A 23,448-nucleotide genomic window follows, 5' to 3' on the forward strand; every position below is an offset into this window, starting at 1 on the left:
TTGTTGTATACATTGATTAGATTTGAATTGGTAATTCATTACTGTTTTTACCTCAATTCTTGTCATCACATATATAAAATACTAAAAATATGAATGATCCAATCAGATCACCCAAGTTTAGATGCGCGATTTTGTAAAACCCTATTAATATAAATTCAAAAAATTTGATCCAATATATATACTCAATATTTAGGAATTATGGAACAATTTGGGTGTAAAATTTGTTGCTAAAAACAGGTTCCAGCTGAACTGAAAAGGTTTATTAAAAGTATTTGGGCTTCTTACAGCAGTCCTAAACTTTTTTGGGCTTTGAATAAGTTGAATAAGCCCTAAAGAAATGGGCTAACAAAAACGTAACTTTTTTATTTTTATTTTTGAGGTAAATTTTTAATGAGTCAGTTTGGGATTTTACGATAAAAAGTGGGCCTTTTCTGAAGCCAGTTTAAACCAGCACAGTAATATATATAAAAAAAATATATGACAAAAATGCCTATTAATAACCGAATGAATTATGGTCATTCTATAAAAGAAAAATAAAAAAGGGAGAAAAAAACCTAGTAAAAATCCGAGAAAGATCGTACTTCGATCAATTAAGGATCGAGCCTCATTACAAAATTTCAAGACGAAAAATTAATGGAAAAAATATTAAAAGAGGAAAAAGAATATTCGAGAATTAATATTTTTTTTTTTAAAATTACTATTTTCTTAGAATTAATAATTAATAACTAATAATATGTAGTTTAGTTAAATGTTACTATTAAAGTCGACAAATTTAAGATAAAACCGCTTCTGGTATTATAGACTGATTCTTGAAATAATATCAATTTTGAATTTTTTATATTTTTTTTTAAAAAAGGTCAGCGATATTGGTAGCGGGCTATGATTGGATTATCAATCCACTTTGGATTTTCTATTTAAATAAATAAGTTGTGTTTTCTATTTCACAAATTTGGCCTCAAATGATCAAAATCTTGAAAATAAGACGTGGGAAAATACTATATATATATGTAGTGAATGACCCACGTTGACCAAAACAAGTTGCAGATGTGACACGCATTTGATGCAATTCGTATTCTTCCACATCTCAAATCAACTACAATTAATTAATCTATAATTAAATATTCATAAATATATCTTAAATATTCACCACCAAATGTTAGTAGAGCCCAATGTCTTTTCTCTCGTCCATGTCCAATTCAAAGAAAATGTATATATATCTTGGATATCCAAAGAAATAGAGATAAATTAGTAAAACTATTTGGCTATTATCATACTACAAGATATATAGAGAGAAATCAATTAAAAATGGATAAATATGGTGAGAAATAGATTTCTAATCTTATGGTTGAGTGGGTGAAAATTTATATGGGTTCAAATGGAAGAAGCAGATTATTCAGTTATTACAAACAGATTATGCAATCTCATTTCTCACAAAAAATAGCATTATTCTCGCTATGGAGTGGTTCAAATGAGTACAAATAAGAATCGAGTTTAATTAGCCCTTAGATTAATCGTAAGTGAATTTATCAATTTGTTGAATGATTTCGTTGTCTATATATATGCTAAATTTTAATAATTTATGTCATTATGTAGGATTCGGGAGCAAATTAAATATCATTAAAAAACAATTTAGTCGTAGCTCTTAATATTTATTTAAGGTGTCGTTTTATGAATATGATTAAATATCTAAGGGAAAATGTGCAGATTGGCCCCCGAAGTAGTAGCCCCTATAGCGTATAACCCCTCTTACTCACTGTGTGTGCAACTAAACCCCTGAACTCCGAGAAAAGGGTGCAAATTCCCCCCTCTAACTAACGGCTGTTAACGACGTTAGGTCAGAGGGGGGAATTTACACCATTTTCTCGGAGTTCAGGGGTTTAGTTGCACACACAGTGACTAAGGGGGGTTTTACGCTACAGGGGCTACTACTTCAAGGGCTAATCTGCACATTTTCCTTATTTTTTTTAAATTATCTCTCATCTCTATTTTCTCTCAAAAAGTCACGCACAAAAAAACAGGGAGCCCTCCTCCTCCAAAATCTGATCGCCGCCGCCGCTGATTTAAGCTCCGGCAAGGCTGGCCGAGGGTGCTGCCCCTTTCCCTCTCTCCTGGGCCCTAAACCCTGGAGCTCTCTCGGCTGCACACGCTCAACGTCAAGGGCGAGCCCTAATTCCCCCTTCCGTCCGAAATCGCCGCCGCGATATCCGGCAAACCGGCCGCCTACTGCCAATGACACCCACCACATGCTCTCAATCTCAATCTGTGACAGATCGCGAACCCTAGCTTTTCTCGATGAGGAGTCGCCTCTTTCTCTCAAATACGGCGAAATCGCCGCCACCGCTGCTAAAAGGCCGGCAAGTAGCCAATCCATGGCTCCAGTGCAGCCGCACCCAGCCGGAGAGTCGTCTCCTGCTCGATTCTCCTCTGAAGAGGACGAAGGATTGAACCTTAGCACCGGCCTGCCTCCACCGCTCGAATTTCGAACGAAGAGCGCCGCGCACGCTCTCCATCACCACTGGCTGCTCTCTAGCAAACTTGTGGTCGTCCTCTGTGCTTTGCTTCAACAAAAGACAGCGCGAAGGTTGCCCCCAAATCACGCCGTAGAAGCAAGCTTGCTGCCTCGAAGCTTCGCGAGTTTGTGATGTTTGGCAAGGTGTTGGCGCCATCGCCAAATTTGACGCTTCTCACAATGTAACGATCATAACTAGGGCTGTAAATGAAGAGAGCTATTCGCAAGCTATTCGAGATTCGGCTCGAAAAAAGCTCGTTCGGAGCTCGATTCGATAATAAACGAGCCGAGCTCGAGCCTGATTTCGAGCTCAAAAATTTTCTCGAGCCGAGCTCGAGCCTGACAGTGCTCGGCTCGTTGAGTTCGCGAACATGTTCGAATTCAATTGTTCGCGAACATGTTCGCGAGCCTGTTCACGAACCTTCAGTCGAGCCTTCAATCGAGTTAGTACACGAGCCTTAAACGAGTCGAACTCGAACTCGAGTAACATATTAATTAAGAAGATTTTCTTAAATTTATAACAAATTCGAGCTTAAACATCATATATACGAACATCTAACGAGCCGAGCTCGAGCTCGATTTCGAATTTGACATTATCGAGCATCACCCGAGCCGAACTCGAACCGAGCTCGAGCTTAGTAAGTGGGTGACGAGCCGAGCTCGATCATCAAGATAAAAGCTCGAATCGAGCTCGAGCCGAGCTCGAACACCCGAATATTTAAACGAGCCGAGCTCGAGCCTGCTTGTATTTGGCTCGGCTCGGCTCGTTTACAGCCCTAATCATAACCTCCTCATTTTCGCTATTTCTATATAATGTCGATTTGATGGATTAATCGTTTGTGTTGCTGATAAAAGATGATCCTACAACTTGGTGATTCAACCACCGTTAGCGGCGGTGCAGTGGCCGAGAGAGAAAGAGGGCTGAGTGAGAGAGATGAGAGTTAATTAAAAAAGGGAAAATGTGCAGATTAGCCCCTGAAGTAGTAGCCCCTATAGCGTAAAACCCCCTTTAGTCACTGTGTGTGCAACTAAACCCCTGAACTCCGAGAAAAGGGTGCAAATTCCCCCCTCTGACCTAACGTCGTTAACAACCGTTAGTCAGAGGGGGGAATTTGCACCCTTTTCTCGGAGTTCAGGAGTTTAGTTGCACACACAGTGAATAAGAGGGGTTATACGCTATAGGGGCTACTACTTCGGGGGCCAATTTGCACATTTTCCCAATATCTAATTGAAAACCTAAGAAGTTGCATCACTTAAACATGTAAAAAGGTCAAGCTAGTTAATGCATTTTTAGTGGTAATATTTTATATTGTTTTTTAATTTCCAATACTATTTGTTTAGTGATTTGATGAAGGAAAATGGCCCTAAAAATAAATATTATAACGTGTATTGTGGTTATCCCCTAATTTTGTCTGCCACAAATCGAGCATTTTATAATTCAACTTTGGGTTAATTGTGTTGGAATCAACGAAACATGAGAGGACACGACTAATTTTGATGGTTCAATTTGTCCCACATTTTGAACTTAATTTGAAGTATTGCCAATTTATGAACAATAAATTACGTATTGCATTTGCACCCACTAATTTCATTTACCCAACGTAGCTTAATTAATTAGTAGTAATTTTTATTATCTTCAAGGATTTATTTCCCTTCACGACTTGGAAATGAGTTAAGAAAATATTAATTTGATCTATAATAGAAAAGATTGAAAGCGTGAAGGCTATATAAGATCAGGATCCAAATTCGTAAAAAATTCGTGTTAAATTGCTCTCGCCAGAAAGAATTCTCGTATTTCTGCTATATATATGTCCCCCCAAACTAGTTGCATGTGATGCGTTTCTTGATACTGGTTCTTTTATTTGTTCTAGCATAAAAGTGTTTGTGTAGAATACATTATTGAACGTACATTGTAAAAAAGTTACAAACTATTCTTTATTTGGTTCTTGTGTATTAAGGGATTAGGTGATGAACATTGGTGTTCACTACTAGGATGTTTGTCGCTGACTAGCTTTCAATTTGTCCGTCGCTAGTGAAGTTTTGGAAAAGTATATGGGCGTAGTATGAGGGAGTCTTATTGTGTAAGTCTATCTATATCTTCACTTTAGTTAGTGGATCGTTTTTCTGGGCAAGTCCCCCCAAACAATGGCGGAGCCAGGAATTAATTTGGGAGGGGACTGAACTTACACGGGAGTTCGGGGGCGGTAGCCCCGATAAATTTTTTTTGGACATTCCGTATATTTAAGGCATTGTTTTATTAAAAGACAAGCATAATAGTAATAATAAAGAACAACATTTTCATAGATTATATAATTTAAATATATAACAAATTAGTTTCAATACATTACAATTTTTTTTGGAACATTCTGTATTTTTAAAGCATTTTTTATTAAAAGACGAGCATAATAGTAATTATAAAGAACAACATTTTCATATACTATATAATTTCAATATATTACAAATTAATTTCAATACATTACAAACTTTCTTTTTTTGTCATTTCGTACATTTTAGGCGTTTTTTATTAATAGACAAGCATAATAACAATAATAACGAACAATATTTTCATAAATTATATATTTTCAATAAATTACAAGCTAGAATCAATAATAATAAAAGACAAGCATAATCGTCATAATAATGTATAATATTTTTATAGATTATATAGTTTTAAACAACACAATTATCCTTAAATTAATTATAAATGGAAGAATATAACAAGCTAATCAACTTTTGTAAAACAAATTTCTTTTATAATATAAACATATATCTATATATATATTTTTTTAAAAACTCAAAATTTGGGAGGGGGCTTCAGCCCCCCCTGGCTACGCCCCTGCCCCCAAAGGTATGTTTTTAAAACCGAACTGAGTTATTATTCTCTATGTACTGTTCCTTCTTATTTTGATACATTTCGTGATACTGTATCTTTGTACGCACTACAATTGCGCGCTTGTTGCGACATATTATTATTATTATTATTATTATTATTATTATTATTAAAAGGTCGACTTTAACGGGCTAGAAGCTTCATAGGTTGTTGAAGAAGCAACGTGGCAGACACTTGGACCCCTAATTCATTTTTCTTTTATTTCTTAAATATTTATAAAAATTAATATTATTATCAATATTTAAGGATTAGAAACCACTTTCCTAAAGGAGTATGGACTAGGAAAAGAATAATGATTTCAACAAATGAAATATCATTCCTTTCAACTTATGACATCGTCCTTGTCCCTCCACCACATTGAACGGCCAATATAGACACACACACACACACACATATATATATATATATACTCCATATAAATAATATTTATTAAAATTTATTTAATATTTATTAATTTCTAATTAAATTTTATTAATCTTTATTAGAGTTAATTTTGCAGAATGAGTCACACAAATTAAATGTAATTTATTTCGTAATTTTGACTGATTATCAGTTATTTATATATCCAATATTTCAGTATACTATACACCATGAATTATGGACACATCGTTTCGTTTGGATCAATACAATACGATCATCTATATTCAAATTATAAATACTGGTTATTATTAAGAAAAATCAAACCTTTTATTTTTAATGTGGAAAAAATCAGACCTGAAAAATACTAGTACTACTATAATAATTTATTCTCAACTATGGCAAACACATACGTGTATTCATGATTGCATAAATATTTCACTGTTTCTGTTTGTATCTGTTTCATCTCATAACCCAACAAAAGAAAATGTCTTAGTATGAAAATCCAAAAACTGTCAGTATTTTATAGTAAATATTATATCATTATTATATGTTAAATATTTACGAACACAAAGAGTTATTGTAATGTATAAAAAAGTATAAGCAAAGAAAGGCATTATTGTATACATAAAAAAACATAATTAATTAATAGTAATAAAAAATGCATCTAAAAATTCATTACTTCGTATAAAAATCAATTATGATTTCAATCGAGATCTATAAACTAGAATATTAGTTTCCAATAATAAGATTGGTTTCTAATCAATTATCATCTCAAAGCCTTTAGTGTTTGGAGTAATGGTGCATGCGATTATAACGAGAGAGAATTGCAACTTTGCGTTTATTTAGATTTTTCATCAAAATCTAACCATACATGATATATAGAGAAAGAAAATAATTAGTGAGAATGTTATATTTCGTGAGAATGAGAATTGATATGAATAAGTCACTAATTTAATAATACGCTTCTTATAATGCTCGAATAACCATTTAAATACAGGTTCAAATTTTGGATGGAGAAATAGCTTATTCATTATTCTCATTTATCACAAAAAAAAAATAGCATTCTCACTTAAGAAATAAAGAAATAGCATTCTCAGCTTATACAAGAAATAAAGAAACATTGAACATGTCAGTAAAAACGGTTGAATATACCAATAATTTTATTGAACGTTTGGGGTTTTCGGGGTTCGAACCCCGAATACGTTCAACACAATTATCGTTAACGAACGAACGATGACCGTTAGATTAGATTAGATCAATGGCTGAGATTCCGTCTCCTTTCTTCGAAAATATTTGTATTTCTATAAAACTTCGTCTTATATATATGTGCGCGCGCACGCATGAGTATCAAAAATATCAAATAAATGGGCTTCGTTTTCACACCTCTATTTTTTTGTTTAGATAGGTTTCACACCTCTAGATTAATGCCGCAGTAGCTCAAGATTAAGACTTTGTGAAATCATCAAATCTATATATCTATATCTGTGTGTGTGTGTGCATAAAGTCAACAAATGCAACGATTCCGTACCTCTCTTTATCCGTGGTGAACATTAATTAAGTAGCCAAGGACAAGAAGAAGATGAAATATCATGGTGTTTTCGTCACGAATAACATTACTAAATCATGCAATGAGTTGGATATATTTGGACCTTTGCAATAATCTTCTTATTGGCTTTGTGACAACTATTTGTCAAGGAATCTTAATCTATATTTCGAAACTTAATTTTGGGCATATTTATTCTACCTCATAACATTTAAGAGGTTCGCAACAAAATAGAAGTTTCCTTCAAATATATATAGGGTGAAATGTATTTTTTTTTAAATGACGTAATGATGGGCTCGAATCTAAAATTTTTGAGATTAGAAATCGAACCACTTCACCATTAGACCAGCGCACGCACAGTATAAAGAGTGAAATGTTATCATGAAACAGCTATATACTATAAATTTTGTATGATCTACAATTATCATAATTAAAAAGAAGTAATGCAATATATAAAATGCATATTAATATAAAAATTTTACAATTTCTTAACCAAAATAGGTACAAAGTCCCTCCACAAAGTTCCTCTTTTGGAACGAACACAACTCGAAATAAAGATTTTTTTCAAAATAAAAAAAAGGGAAAAGATTTTTGGACACCAGGTGTCTTAGACACCTTCATAAAAAAATCGGTTTTTGCTTGATATTTAATTTGATCGATTTTTTGTTATTTAGTGATTTGTCTAAAATATCATTTCTAAAAATATATTCAATCGTTTTTGTTATTATTTTTGGTTTATATATATATATATATATATATATATATATTTTCCAAGTTCACTAATTTATTTTTTTTATATAAAAATCGAAAATAATAACAAAACTAGTTAAATATATTTTTATAAAGGATATTTTAGACAAATCACGAAATAATAAAAAATCGATCAATTTAAATATTAAGTAAAAAATGTTTTTTTATGAAAATGTCTAAGACACCTGGTGTCCAAAAATCACGGAATCAGATTTAGTGTACCACACTTTATGTCCCACTTTGTGTCCCACTTTCAATTTTATTTAATTTCTTATATATATTTTCTTCAATTTCAACTTTATATGCTTTAGTTTAATTTTGTGATTATTAACTAGGGTTTATTCCATCAATCTAGGGTATATAATTATTTTTTATCATTTAATTTCACTTTTATTAGCTAATAATAAGTTGATAAATTCAAAGTCATAGTATATACTTTTTAAAAAATTTAATTTTTTGAAATAAAAATTAAATATAATTCATAGTATTATAATAAATTTTATTTTTATAAAAAATATTTTTAGAATAATAAATATAAACATGGGACACAGTGGCACACATAAAATTGTGGGACACTGGATCTCATCCGAAAAATCACTCCCCAAAAAAAATTGCAATTCTGCACAATCACGCCAAATTCGGATTGATGATCATAATTTCTACGGGAAGAAACGGTTTCATTAATCATCATTAATATCCAAAATTACTGTAAAATCAACTAAGCTATAGTGTATTACTAAACAGATCTTGTATTATTTAGTTTAATTTGATAAATTCTTATTATAGCTCAATCATCTTGGTAAAAAGCTAAATATATATAAATATGAATGCATAATTTATATTCTTAGAGGTAATTAATATATATCAAAGCTTCCCAACAAAGATATAGAGCTAATTAATATAGTATATAATTAAAATATATATATTTAAAAAAGATGATGACATTGTGTTGTATGATTGACTATATTCGATTTTACATTTATGAATGACTCTTCCATGATACAGTCTTGTTCGGATCTGAATTTTTTTCCCATAAATTAATTAAAAAATTAATTGATTCGGTATGATTAATTAATTAATAAGCGCACTAACTACGATTAACTGATTAAGCAAGAGATAATAATATTAATTTAAGTAGATACGTAATAAATAAATAAACAAAAACACTGTCGAGATTTGATGAGAATCAAAAGCCTGTGCGTTGTGAATATATTACAAATTCTTGGTATATTCTTTTTTGACATTTAAAAAGGGAAGAGAATTGCCAAGGGATTTTTTGTTTTTTCTTTTAAATTTTTTTGACTTCTTTGTTATTTATAGTCAGCAGCATATATATAATATGAGACTTATTCATGCCACGTGAAGGCTAAATAGCATATTTGCAGACGTCATTGAAAACCCTTACAACAATTAATTTAATATCCCCTAAAAAATATTAATTTATTACCGATCTAATAATAATGTTATGAACTTCACGAGACGGAGAGTCCAACTTCAATAATATTATATTTCTTAATTTGAAAAAATAATATTATATTTCTGACTGCAGACTATTTTTTCTTATAACTATTAATTTGTTATAAAATGAAGTGATTAATCTTTTTGTTTAGTCTCATGACTCATGAGTTTTGGTCTATAGATGGCTTCGTACTATTTCCCCCCCCCCCCCCCCCCCCTTGATATCACTTAATACAAAATTTTGGAAATTTGAGACTTTTCTCAGAAATTAATTAATATCTAATTAAATTGGTTCTGGATATGTCCCTCAAATCTCAATAATAAATTTATAGCTGTATATATACTCACATGTGTTTTAAAATTATGTTTTTTTTTTTTAAAATTACAAGAAATATAATCAATTATGCAATTCGCACGAGAGGCCCCTCACCACCACCTAAACGGTGTGAAAACATCATCGCACGCAGGCGAGAAACGCTATGCTTATGGGACCTCAACACCAAACAATACAACACTGCACACAGGCGAGAATATAACACCACCTAAAGTGAGAAAATATCACCGCACACATGCCGCATGCGGGATTGAACCTATGACCTCTCACAAAAGATAATTTTTGGATGCCTCAGCTTTGCCACTAGAGCTCGTTGGCAACTTTTAATCATGTTAAAACAACATTGTGCTGGCTTTTTAAATATGTAAATTAAGTTAGATATTAATAGAGAAACATTTCCAATTTTGATTTGTGTCTAACATAATTCTGAAGTTTTTAGCAATTATTATAGGGTTAACTATAGTTTTATTCCAATCAATTTTTTTCAAATCTTCCTCGATCTTTACAAAATATCAATTTTGTGCATGACTTTAAATTATTTTCAATTATATTAGATCAATTTTGTCGCAAACTTATAGCATATGCATGCCAAATTTGACAATAACGTGATATTTATATATATTACAAGATCTAGATATTTCAATAATAATAATAATAATAATAATAATCAAGGAAAACCTTTTCTTGGTTATATATTTTCGCTTTAGTTAGTGATAATATATAACTAATTAATACGTACATTATAACTATTTCGCCCACAAAGAGTGCATGATTGTAAGTTGCCATGTCTTGTAGTAAAAAGGAATCCCACCAATCAAGATTCCACTAATTTCTATATAAAATTACACATTACACTATATACTACACATATATTGTGCCAACCTTAATTAACACCTATAAATATGTAAGTCTTCTACCACAAACAAACACACACACACACACACACACACTTATCAACTCGTTAGCATCAATGGCTTCTCTCAACATTCCTCCCACAAAACCCTACAATCGCTCGAAAAGAATCGATAGCTTTAATCGAGTCAGACACGAGCACTCGTCCTTCCTCGGGAAAACATTCCCGAGTAGGGATTTGTCGGAAAATCGCCCTCCGTTAACCGTCTCAAAAGTTGCAACAAAACCACCTTCGGAAATCGTTGCTCCCTCAAAGCAAGAAGATGCAAATATTGATAGGAATCATATTGCATGGACAAGTGTTAGGCATGAGAGATGGCAAGGAGAGCTTCATGTTCAAGGAGAAATTCCACTATGGCTGGTATGTGTGTGTGTGTTTTTATTCGAAACGCAACAGTGTTTTCTCGTCTCGTATTTTATTTCATTAATTAATGGTGTGATACGATCTTGATACTATCGAAATACGATGTAAAAACGTTTCCTAGTAAACAAGATTGCTTCTATAATTAATATTGCATATTTGGAAATATCGTTGTTAGCCAAAGCTATGGACTAATTAGATCATAGTGGGCTAGTAACGTGCTATAGTATTTTCCAAATATTATTTTGTTGCATTATAGTCAAAATCATGTCTACGTGTATCACAAATTAAATAATTGGATATTATGCAGAAGGGAACATACCTAAGAAATGGTCCGGGGCTATGGCACATCGGAGACTACAACTTCCGGCACCTCTTCGACGGCTACGCGACCATCGTCCGCCTCCACTTCGAGGATGGCCGCCTCGTGATGGGCCACCGTCAGGTCGAATCGGAGGCGTACAAGGCCTCCCAAAAGAATAAAAAGCTTTGTTACCGCGAATTCTCGGAGGCCCCGAAAACCGACAACTTCTTGGCTTATATAGGTGACCTAGCCAACCTCTTCTCCGGTGCGTCGCTGACCGACAACGCAAACACCGGAGTGATCAGGTTGGGCGACGGGCGGGTCGTCTGCCTGACGGAGACCATAAAAGGGTCCATTGTCATAGACCCGGACACGTTGGACACATTGGAGAGGTTCGAGTATAGCGACAATCTGGGCGGGCTGGTCCACTCAGCCCACCCGATTGTGACGGATAGCGAGTTTTTGACTTTATTACCGGATCTCATCAACCCGGGATACCTAGTGGTGAGGATGGAACCCGGGACCAACGAAAGGAAAGTGATCGGGCGGGTGGGCTGTCGGGGCGGGCCGTCGCCCGGGTGGGTCCACTCGTTCCCCGCCACGGAGCACTACGTGGTGGTCCCGGAGATGCCACTTAGGTATTGTGCCCAAAATTTGCTCAAGGCTGAGCCCACACCATTGTTCAAGTTCCAATGGCACCCTGAGTCCAAAGCATTCATGCATATCATGTGTAAAGCTAGTGGCAAAATTGTGAGTTTCCCTCAATTCATTTTTTTCTTTTTTGACTATATAAGTAGGGATTATTGTTTAATAAGATCAAATTTAAAATTTTATTCCCTTCGTCCCTCGTATTTATGCATACGATGATTTTAAATATATATTTGAAAGGTGGCGAGTGTGGAAGTTCCTTTATTCGTCACGTTTCATTTCATCAATGCGTACGAGGAGAAAGACGACGACGGCCGAGTGACGGCCGTCGTCGCCGATTGCTGCGAACACTACGCCGATACAACCATCCTTCAAAATCTCACCCTTCAAAATCTTCGCTCTCTCACCGGCCAAGATGTCTTGCCGGATGCAAGGTACAAAACCCTCTCTCTCTCTCACACACACTATATATACATATATATGTGTGTTTTAATATAATTTTATGTATAAAAAGGGTTGGGAGATTCAAGATTCCAATGGATGGGAGTCCAAATGGGAGTTTAGAAGCAGCATTGGATCCAAATGAACATGGGAAAGGCATGGATATGTGCAGCATAAATCCTAAATTTTTGGGGAAGAAATATAGATATACTTATGCATGTGGTGCTCAAAGGCCATGCAACTTCCCCAACACCCTAACTAAGGTATATATATAATATATGCATGATCATAATTTACAACGTATAGAACTATTTGGACGAAATTTGAACATTTGGGTTTCACTTTCTTGATACGTAGATCGATTTAGAGGGGAAGAAGGCGAAGAATTGGTTCGAGGAGGGCTCCGTGCCATCGGAGCCCTTCTTCGTGGCCAGGCCGGGCGCGACAGAGGAAGATGATGGTGAGCTCACCTCAAAATTAAAATTAATTTGATCATATTTTAATAAAATTGAAGTCTAATAGTTGAATAATTAATGGTATATAAATTGCAGGTGTTGTGATCTCAATGATTAGTGAGAAAAATGGTGATGGATATGCTTTGTTGTTGGATGGAATTACATTTCAAGAAATTGCAAGAGCAAAATTCCCCTATGGCCTTCCTTATGGCCTGCATGGATGTTGGGTTCCCAAAAAATGAAGTTAAATTTTAATTAATTAGTAGAATTTGCATTTTACAATTAATGTTGGAAAATATATATATATAGCATATAGTATAATTTTATGTATACGAGTGACTAATAATGTTGTGAGATTGTTTGTGTCGTAATCATCATTTTGTGAAATATGTAAAATATATGTGGATTTTTGTGTATAGGGAGGATATTTTGAGTCATTAAATTGTTTGTTTATATTAATTGCATATTTCCAGTAAATAGTCCTATATATGTATTTTTTTTTCTTTTCTTTTCTTTTTGAGCTGAATGTACATTAGTAGAGTTTGAATGATAAAAATAATATCGTCGTAACATGCACCTAGAAGATCAAAGTATTGAAAATTGAATGAAAAAAAAACAAAACCAAAGTATTGTCTCATAAAACACGAATATAAATATTTAGAGACCTAAAGGCTAAAACTGAACCCTAGCTACTTGGCTACTTTGAAAAAAATTCAAAATCCTAAAAGAGAAATAGCAAAATTAGCTAAAATAGTAAAAGCTTTCGAAACGAAGGGGACTAAACAGGAACAAGAGGGATCCACCGAAGAAGATCCTTCTCCTTCCTTTTTTTCGGAAGAAAAGGCGGATCCGAACAAATTCGATAAACCGCAAGAAATCCAAGTTGGAAAGGAAAATGAATTCCACTTTCAATTTACAGAGACGTGCTCTAAAAATAGATTATGAAGAGGCTTCTTATCTAATGAATATCAACGAGAATCAGGAAAATTCAAGATTCAAAATAAATGATTCAAAAGCAAAAAAGGGCCTAAAAACAATTGGATTCGGCCTTCGAAAAGATAATAATTATAGGGGTGGTTTTATCCATAGCCCCAATTTACTCTTTATAATCCTCATATATAAATATAGGGCAAATTTCTAATTATTATTTTAAATAGTGGTTGCAAAGAGTAAAATGGAGAATTATGAATAGAATTACATTAATTATATATAAGCACAACCATTTTCAAAAGTAGTTAATTGTATATTCCCGCCAAAAACCACCTTACTGTCTTTGGAAATAATTATATTTTTTAATTTTATTTGTTAATTTATTTCGTCTACTCTAAATTATACAAATATATTTTTATTATAATTTTTTCTACTCATATAATAATTTATTACATTTTCATGATTTTTAATTTTTATTTTAAAATGAGTTTGTAGCCTAAGTGTACCTTATATGACCATATTAAGTATGTAATAATATATTTTTGTCTGATCATTATAGAGTAGCAACTTTCAATCAAGACAAGTGATTTACTACATTTTTATCAACTTTATAATTTTTCAATAGAAAATACGAACTAAGAGTAGGATTAAAAATTTTAGAATAAAATCAAATTCGTTATTACAGTTTGAACTCATGAAGATGAATTTTTTTTCATGAAGCGTCTATTTCTATGTAAAAAGAAAGCAAGAATGTGAAAATGTCAATTCAAAATAATTACACTTAACTGAATTTTAAAAAAATAAATCATTTACTTTCTTAAAAGAAATCTTACATTTGTATATATACAGTACTAAAATATATACATATGTAGTTTGGCTCCCGTGCGAGAAATATTATTTTTTGATAATAAAATATTATTTTAAAGTATTATGTAGATTTAAAATTTTAATTTTTTATTAATGTTAAAAATTTTATGTTGTACAATATATGAGTAGCAACATTTATTACTCGTTCTTTCAAATAAAAATTATATATTGTTGATGTTGTTAGAGTAGGACGAGTAAGTGTTTAAAATGATGTCTTGTATTGAAACATCAGATGCTTTAAGTAATATATCCTCAAGGAGATGGGTAGATGCATAATCATCATTATCACCACCACTTGTTACATCTCTAATACCTACATTTACTAAATATTTTGTTTACATTTACTGAACATGCGTGATCATTTTATACAAAAATATGTACTATATATTCCATTTTAAAAAATTATATATAATATAACTATTACCTATAACATATTTAAGAGATTAAAAATAACTAATGCAATAAATTATAGAGCTATGATTATGTTATAATTAATTTTTTGGAATCATAATTGATACACAATCATAATGTTTGATTAATCTTAAATTTCAGATGTTTTACATATGTTGATTAAATATTCAAGAAATAATAAATAAATATCTTAAAGTACAGTTTTAATCATAAATCTCATCAATATAAATATTTTAATAATAGTATAATTATTTATTGAACAATTTGTTTACATTTTATTCGTAAATATAAAATATTTAAAAGATAAAAAAAATTAACTAATACTTTAGTTTGGGCAATATGAAAAATTACAATAAAAAATATTCATATAATATGAAGTAGACGAAATTAAAATTAAATAAAAAAAGTTTATTTCTAAAAATAATAAAGTGATTTTGGCGGGAAAACATAACTTACTATTTATATAAGTGGTTGAGCTTTTATATAGATAGATAGATATAGATAGCAAGATTAAAAAACAGCCTTGTCAGTTTTTGGATATAAAGATAAGCTTTAATATTTTGATTTGCAGCATATTATAATATGTATTCTTCTACTGCAGCAGCTTGAAACTAACATAATACAAATTGCACACAAAAAGAGTTGAATGAGCTTTTTCTCTTTTGATTTTGGAAATTTGCTTGTTGGTCTTGCCTCTCAATGTTTACAATACAAAGGCAGCCAAAATCAGACAGTCGTGAAGGAATAAAAAAGATTCAATCATTGGAGAAATCAATCATTTACTATTACCAATAGTTTACTTACTTTTCCAATCTCAGAAGAAAATAATAGCAACATTTTCTTGATTTATGAAACAAGAATTTTCAAGGGCCGGTTCTAGTGCTGGAGCATTCGAATTACGGATCTGTTTTTTGCCTGATCCGACCCGATCCGAAAATCCGAAGTTTGAACAAAATAAAATCCAATCCGAACCATATAATCCGTAGATTCGAATCCGAAAATCCGAAAATTTTCGATAAAATCCGATCTGAACCGAAAAAATCCGAAATACAAACAAAATCTAAAAATCCAAAATACAATATATATATATATATATATTTCAAAATTTCAAATTAAAAAAAAATAATATATATATTAAATCTAATTCGGATTTCAGATTAGTTCAAATTTTAAAAGTACAGATCCGATACGATCCGAAAATCTAAAAATTACTTAAAATTCGATCTGATCCAATCCAAAGATCCAATTAATCCGAACCAAAGTTTAAATTTCGGATTGGATATTCGAATTCGGATATTTTGCTCACCCAGTGCACCAGCGCCTAGTTCTATTTGTGTTGCCAAACACTGATTTGTGCATCATATTGAAACAGAGTTAAAGAGGATTAATGCAATGGACACAATAGAGATGAAATTTCTGTAACATACAAATTAACAAGACGAGGACTTATATTATCACAAAGACAAACTTGTTTATAAACTTGAAATACATAATAATAACACGATCCAAACGCTGCTGCATTTCGATATTTCGACCAATGACTGTACATGATGGACACTTAAAAACAAATAAAATCGTATGTACGGAATGAATTCATGAGTTTTCAGGCAGAGTCACATCAGACTTACTACATGGGGCTACCAGTTCTCCTTCACAATCTTTGATTTCTCGAATATGAATTTACCCTCCTTGTATTTCTGCGACGCCTCAAAAGCCCGTTCGTATTTCCACCCCAACACCTCACTGCAATCTGCACAGGTGATATCAGCCACAGTGTGCAGACCAGTCATTAGATGCCTGTCCTCTTTGGCCCCGACAACGATGTTCATGGCGTGGGAGAACAGAAAGGCTCGTCCGTGTCGTCCCTGGTACATAGAAATCACTCGTGATGTTGCATAACAAGATACAAACCATACAAGTTGCCCCGATGCAATGACAGAAAAACTTATTCAACCAAATGAATGCCATGATGACGAATGAGCTTCAATTAGAATTTGCAAATTCAAGAAGTATATATTCATGCAACTCAGTGCTACATTGAAACGCATCATGCAAAGACCAAAAAGGGCAATGGCGACATCACACAACTCTACGGCTTAGTTCTATATCAAAATGCATCATACAAAAGACCTAAGAAGCTGATGGTGGCATGATACAACTCTGCAGCTTAGTTCTACATCAAAATGCATCATACAAAGACTTTAACAAAAAGTAACAACCGCGTGCAACATGACACAACTTAGCTCTACGTCAAAATGCATCATACGAAGACCAAAACAGCTGATGGCGACATCATACAACACTGCAACTTAGTTCATCAAAAATGCATCACACGAAGACTAAAAAAGCTGAGGATGGCATGATACAATTCTGCAGCTTAGTTCTACATCAAACTGCATCATACAAAGACTTTAACAAAAAGTAACAACCGCGTGCAACATGACACAACTTAGCTCTACGTCAAAACGCATCATACGAAGACCAAAACAGCTGATGGCGACATCATACAACACTGCAACTTAGTTCATCAGAATGCATCACACGAAGACTAAAAAAGCTGAGGATGGCATGATACAATTCTGCAACTTAGTTCTACATAAAAATGCATCACACGAGGATTGAAAAAAGCTGCTAGCAGAGATGATTCCGGCATCAAACAATATGCTTAAACATTTACAAATTAACATGTACACAACAGATCAAATGTTTCACCTGAAATGCCTTGGAGATTATATCGTCATGAAGGCAAACATGATTCCGGCATTTGTAGCAGCTGTAGAGACGAGGGCCGACTAATTCGTCCATTCAACTAGAGAATTTCTATGCCAATAAGAACTCACTGATTCCAAAAACCATAATTCAGAATTCCGAAAAAGGAACAGAAAAAAAAAAGGTTGCAAATTTCAAGAACAATATGTAATTGAATCAAGAACAACGAAAACCCCACAGAAATAACACACTCAAATTCTTTACCTCCATAGCAAAATTAAAGAGAAATATGCATCAAAACACATGAATTCCAGTCACAAAATTAAGCAAAATTAAGCATCGGCGACCGCGGCTTCACGCTGAGCGAAGAAGAAGGAAACGAGGGAGAAGAGTGAAGGAGTAGCGGCGCTGATTCTTTTCTGATTCTGAAACCCTAAAATGAGAGGAGATATTTGAGGGGAAATGGGTTGAAAGTGTAGAATTGGGCTCTGTTTAATTTATCGCAAATACTTATAAGCGATGAGACCGCTCATATATATAATAAAACATATTTATCGAAACTATCACAAAGGATATCTATTGGTGCAGTGGCAATGATATTAAATTCCTTCATATTAACGTGGGTTCGATTCTCACTTTATGCAGTTTGTTTAATTTTTTTTTTTTCAGTTTTCCTCTTCATGTTTTTATAGCGTTATTTTTTTCAGTGTTTTTTAATATTTGTTTTCTGTATTTTATTATATTTTGTCATAATTTATTTTAGCTTTTCATTATATTTTGTCACAATTTAATTTATCTTTTAATAAAGAAAAGTTGATATATTTTTATTTATATGTATATTTTTTATTTTTTCACAAGAACTTCTGATAGGATTTTATAAGATTAAATAAAACATCGCTGAAACGTAAATAAGATATTTTGTATGAAATATTACTTTTGCTGATATAAAATATCATATCTTCTAATATCAAATATTACTTTCGTTTATATCAGTAATTGACAATTTTAAGAAGAAAAAGCGCAAAGAATCGTAATATACATGCATTAAAGTTATTCTTCACAATTTAAAAAGTAAAACCTCACAATTTATAAAATCAAAATTTTAAATCGAAGTCATTCTTCCACCAGTAGCCTTGCTAACTAATCAAATAATTCGTATTAGATTCGATATTCGAATTTTGATATTCGATAAATATTCTATTCGGTTCGGTTAATATTCAAATATGAATACAAAATCTCAATTCGATTCGTTTACAACCCTACTTAGAAGGTAAGAATTATTTCTGATCTGTGTATACCGCATCGACATCGTCTAGCTCGAGCAGTTTGGACGTCAGCTCCTTGTTCAACTCCATAGCCTCATCATCAACCTGCAACCAAGAACGATAACTGCTGTAACCCTACACTCGAGTTGGACACTTGAAACTACGAGAAGACCTCACATATTGAGCAATATGAAACTAATGTTGCTTTAGACAGAGAGAATGATTCTGTATAATATAAGATGGTGAATGAGGGTCTATGCATTACAAATTCAGCAATCCTCTATTGGCATACCTCAATCGATGTTATGGGAATAAGCTCGAATCCACCATCCGTTTCGAATGCAAGCCCTTCCTCGCGTAATTTCGTCAATATAGCATCGTAGTTGTCCATCGAACTTACAATTTTATAGCGTCTATCACCAAGAAAACAAGATAGATTAAAAATCATTAATCTCATGACTCACAAATATATGCACTCTTAAAATGTTATGAGAGAGAGAGAGTTTTTGTATCTTGGGTAAATCTACACCATGGCTATAAACTAGATCATTTGAAGGAAAGAAAATAAGCATTTGGTCATTATCACGAAAATAATTTATGTACCTAGTGAAGTGTAAATATTTCAAGATTGATGATCATAAACTTGTTAAGCAAAGAAAAGTCTCTTAAACCTTTCAGAATCTTCTTCCGTATTATCTTCATCCATCCAGGGCTCAATGACGTCCTCCGCACCAGCATCTAAGGCAATAATAAGAAGCTCGTCTTTGTCAACATCAGAAGCCTTTACAGTCACAACTCTAGCACGTCTAAACTTGAACATAATCGATCCAGAATCTGCCATCTTTCCACCACAGTCCTTCGCGACCTCTCTAATAGCTGCCACAGACCTATTTACTTTATCTGTCAAAACTTGGACAATCATTCCTACCCCACCATAGCCATAGACCTGAGGGGGGAAAAAACATTGTTTTATTGATATGATTGCAAATCTGTCGAAAAAGTGAGTAAGAGAGAATTCCGACATGCCTAATGTGAAAAACAGCTACAGCAAGTAGTACAGCAGACCACCTCATAGAATTTCTCGATGTAGGATTCCTGGCCCTTCTCTGAAGCTCTCTTGATGTTGCGATCTAAAATATCCCTCGGTATATCAAGCTCCTTTGCTTTCTCAAACAAAGCAGCCAAAGCTGTATTTGATACTGGACTCGAACCACCTTTCTTAACCCTGCCACATTCACAAAATAAAATCCATGGTCTAAATTAAGAAACTGAAAAGGCGGGACCTTGGAAGTTGTTTAAAAAAGTGCAAAGAGCTATACGGGACGAGATGCCTTTTATGCAAAAGTATGACGTTTTGATGGCTTGGTTACATGGGCAAGAATGCGAGTTACAAGATAGTAGGAACAACCATAAATTCGACAACAAACAAGATCTCGTGAAAATAAATTGGCAAACATTGTGCAGGAAATTTGAAATAATGTGCATAAGTTTTAATATCCATTTTTCATTAACAAAGCACCTTGCCTAAGTAGCTTCACATCGAGTTTTGAGGTAAACAAGTGCTCTTCATAGTTCACTTTTAAATACAAGTTAGCTGATATGCTATGAAAACTGCCATATCACGTTGCCCAATAATTATAGCAACTAACTTACGCAGATACAACTTCCTTCCCAAATCTAGCGTACAGCTTCCCCTTCTTGAGATCATTTGAAGTCTGCATTGAAGAAAAAGAAAAACAATCATAAAACCAAGCCGTCCTTATTTTGCAGATACGATACAGTATAGATCCAAATCAACAGCAACAAGTGTTTCTAGATGTTCAGCTCTTCTCCCTCAGTCACATAGTTTATCAGCCTTTGGGTAAGCTCAAACTCTCAGTTCAATTAACAAATTCAACGACGTTGCCAATTTGGTGCCTATTAGATAATAATGATCTCAGTAAATCGAAATTCTAATAAGTCTAAGCATCGGCAATTGGCTTTTTTAAACAGTTTTATCTAGTTCACATTTCAGTATTCAATTCCAATCTAGATCTAATCTTATCCCGCACTTGTGAATATGACTTATTTGTATACGATAATGTGACTTCTCTTCGTGAAGAGTAAGATCTAATGCTCAAAATATTCAAACCTTACAAGTCTTCTCCTTCAAAATTGATTTTTTTTCCCCAACACACTTTTTTCTAGATCAATATTGTTTTATCGGAGTATAGGATACAAAAATCAATCTTAAATTACAACGATAAAACTCATCGAAATCTGTATGAACGAGCTCTGCTAAATCAATGTCTTTTCATCTCAAGTGATGAACTACAAATATTTTGATACTGATATCTATATATTATATAAAGAAGCAGTTTAACGGAAAAATGGTTAGGGTTAAATTTTTAACAGAATCTTATTAACTATTTAACAGCAGTTTACTCACATTATTTACACCAGTTTACTCACGTTAAATTAACTCCATATGTATCCCACTAACCCACAATGTTGACCAATTTAAAAGATAAATATAAAATTAAACATGTATTTATTTATCTATCTAAGTGTCAGTTAGACACATACTTATCCACTACTCTAAAATTGACAACTAAATAAATAAAACAATCAATTTATTATTTTGAAAACAGGATCCTACATCCCTAAAAAAAAACAGGATCCTGCATGTATCACTACAAATTTGCATATTTCATTAGCAACATGCGTTTTTTAAAACACAAACCTGCATATAAATTTTCAAAGATATATGCACCACCTCCACATATATTTATGATATACTCAATATGTAACAAAAACGTACACAAAAATAAGTAATATAAAGCACATCAACGATGAAATAATATTACACTATTAAAATAAAAATTCTAAAATTGTTAAGCTTATTTAAAATCTAATTTATTAAAATCTGCATATTGTAAAATAAAGTTAAATTTGATTCATGATAAAATATTCAATATAGTAAAATTCTTTTCTAAAATATGCTTCTTAAATTTAATATAGTATAATAATCATGAAAAATAAATTTAAAACGAATAAGTTATGAAAAAAAAAATTAATATATTTTATTTTATCTCTATTCATTAAAATTTACGACTTTTTTATTTATGTTTTTGCATTAAAATATCTATTTATTTATTTATTATGACATGTAATACCCTATAATAATAATGTGTAATGCTAATTTTCACCATCGAATAATTTTTAAATTTATTTAATAACTGTAATTATCATTGAATTTTATACAAAGTTGAAAATTTATATTTTCAAATTCAGGATTTTATTGAGTAATTGACATGAATTATTTTATTTTAATTTTTAAACATGTTTTGTATTTATTTATATTTTGATTTTATTTAATAATTATATTTATTATTTAAATATATCATTTAATTTCGATGTTGATCGTGCATCGCACGAATGGGTGTACTAGTACCGAAAATCTCACAATCTCACACTCACACACACAAACACACACAGATTTGAATACCTTTCTGCCGGCAATTTTACTCGATCGTCTGCCCATACACAGCGGCGCGCGAGTTGAAATCTTCCTCTCAGAGCTTCCATGATTAAGCTGAGAAAACGAAGCCCAATCTCCCAAACACGAATACCTAGAAAATGAAGACAAATTTCTTATCGAATAACCAGTTCCTGTGCCACAAGAAAATTTGAGTCGTTAATCAAGAAATCCCACTTACGCTACAAACGAATCAAATTTTAGAGAGAGGAAGGGTTTTAACTGGGAGGAGAGAGAGAGCTTGGGGGTTTAAGAGAAACCCCATTTGAAAATCTGGTGAGTAATGAACCAAAACCTCTGATTGCTGCTGAAGACGACATTTTTCTACGTTTTGGATTGAATCAAGGCGAGAAATTTTTCATCCTTGTGAAAAAATTCTTATCCTGCAAAATCAAATCCCTAGAAAACCATGATTTTTCCCCTTTTTTCTTTTCTAATTTGTTTGCTTTAATGTTTCTTTCTTCCTACATCACTACTCCCCATTTTGCTTAAAATTAGGAATACCCTTTTCTAATAAATACAGTATTTTTTGTTACTTTGATTTCTAAGTTACTAATTTACATTTCCATAAACAAAAATATGATTGATAATAATTTTAATTTTTTTTAGAATTACAAGAGGCATCTAGTAATATATATTCAATTCAAATAACAGCAAGCATGCGAGATAATTAATTGGACATTTCTAACAATATTATTACGTCAAAGAAGCACACTCAATCGATAAAATAATTTACTTTTTTTATATAATTTAACAGTATTAAATAAAAAAATTTAAAAACCGC

The 23,448-nt window shown here is 32.5% G+C and overlaps 3 protein-coding genes across 3 annotated transcripts; 1 reads left to right on the forward strand and 2 right to left on the reverse strand.

Annotated features, from left to right (window-relative positions):
• The first annotated feature begins 10,758 nt into the window (after nucleotides 1-10,758).
• Nucleotides 10,759-13,407, forward strand: LOC131015360 (carotenoid cleavage dioxygenase 8 homolog B, chloroplastic). The gene is made up of 6 exons (XM_057943735.1): nucleotides 10,759-11,117; nucleotides 11,428-12,171; nucleotides 12,310-12,503; nucleotides 12,584-12,773; nucleotides 12,868-12,970; nucleotides 13,062-13,407. Exons 1-6 carry the CDS (start codon nucleotides 10,815-10,817, stop codon nucleotides 13,205-13,207), a joined length of 1,680 nt encoding a protein of 559 aa, XP_057799718.1. The 5' UTR covers nucleotides 10,759-10,814; the 3' UTR covers nucleotides 13,208-13,407.
• A 3,196-nt stretch (nucleotides 13,408-16,603) lies between these two features.
• Nucleotides 16,604-18,403, reverse strand: LOC131015477 (protein yippee-like At4g27745). Its single transcript, XM_057943901.1, has 3 exons — nucleotides 18,147-18,403; nucleotides 17,886-18,012; nucleotides 16,604-17,038 (listed from the first exon to the last, which is right to left on the reverse strand). Exons 2-3 carry the CDS (start codon nucleotides 17,976-17,978, stop codon nucleotides 16,811-16,813), a joined length of 321 nt encoding a protein of 106 aa, XP_057799884.1. The 5' UTR covers nucleotides 17,979-18,012; nucleotides 18,147-18,403; the 3' UTR covers nucleotides 16,604-16,810.
• A 542-nt stretch (nucleotides 18,404-18,945) lies between these two features.
• Nucleotides 18,946-23,198, reverse strand: LOC131015416 (probable transcriptional regulatory protein At2g25830). The gene is made up of 7 exons (XM_057943801.1): nucleotides 22,888-23,198; nucleotides 22,635-22,798; nucleotides 20,801-20,862; nucleotides 20,216-20,372; nucleotides 19,819-20,093; nucleotides 19,440-19,560; nucleotides 18,946-19,252 (listed from the first exon to the last, which is right to left on the reverse strand). The coding sequence occupies exons 1-7, from the start codon at nucleotides 22,982-22,984 to the stop codon at nucleotides 19,160-19,162; spliced, it is 969 nt and encodes a 322-aa protein (XP_057799784.1). The 5' UTR covers nucleotides 22,985-23,198; the 3' UTR covers nucleotides 18,946-19,159.
• Nucleotides 23,199-23,448: the final 250 nt, after the last annotated feature.

The sequence above is a fragment of the Salvia miltiorrhiza genome, chromosome 3 (genome assembly GCF_028751815.1).
Source record: "Salvia miltiorrhiza cultivar Shanhuang (shh) chromosome 3, IMPLAD_Smil_shh, whole genome shotgun sequence".
Classification (NCBI taxonomy): domain Eukaryota; kingdom Viridiplantae; phylum Streptophyta; class Magnoliopsida; order Lamiales; family Lamiaceae; genus Salvia; species Salvia miltiorrhiza.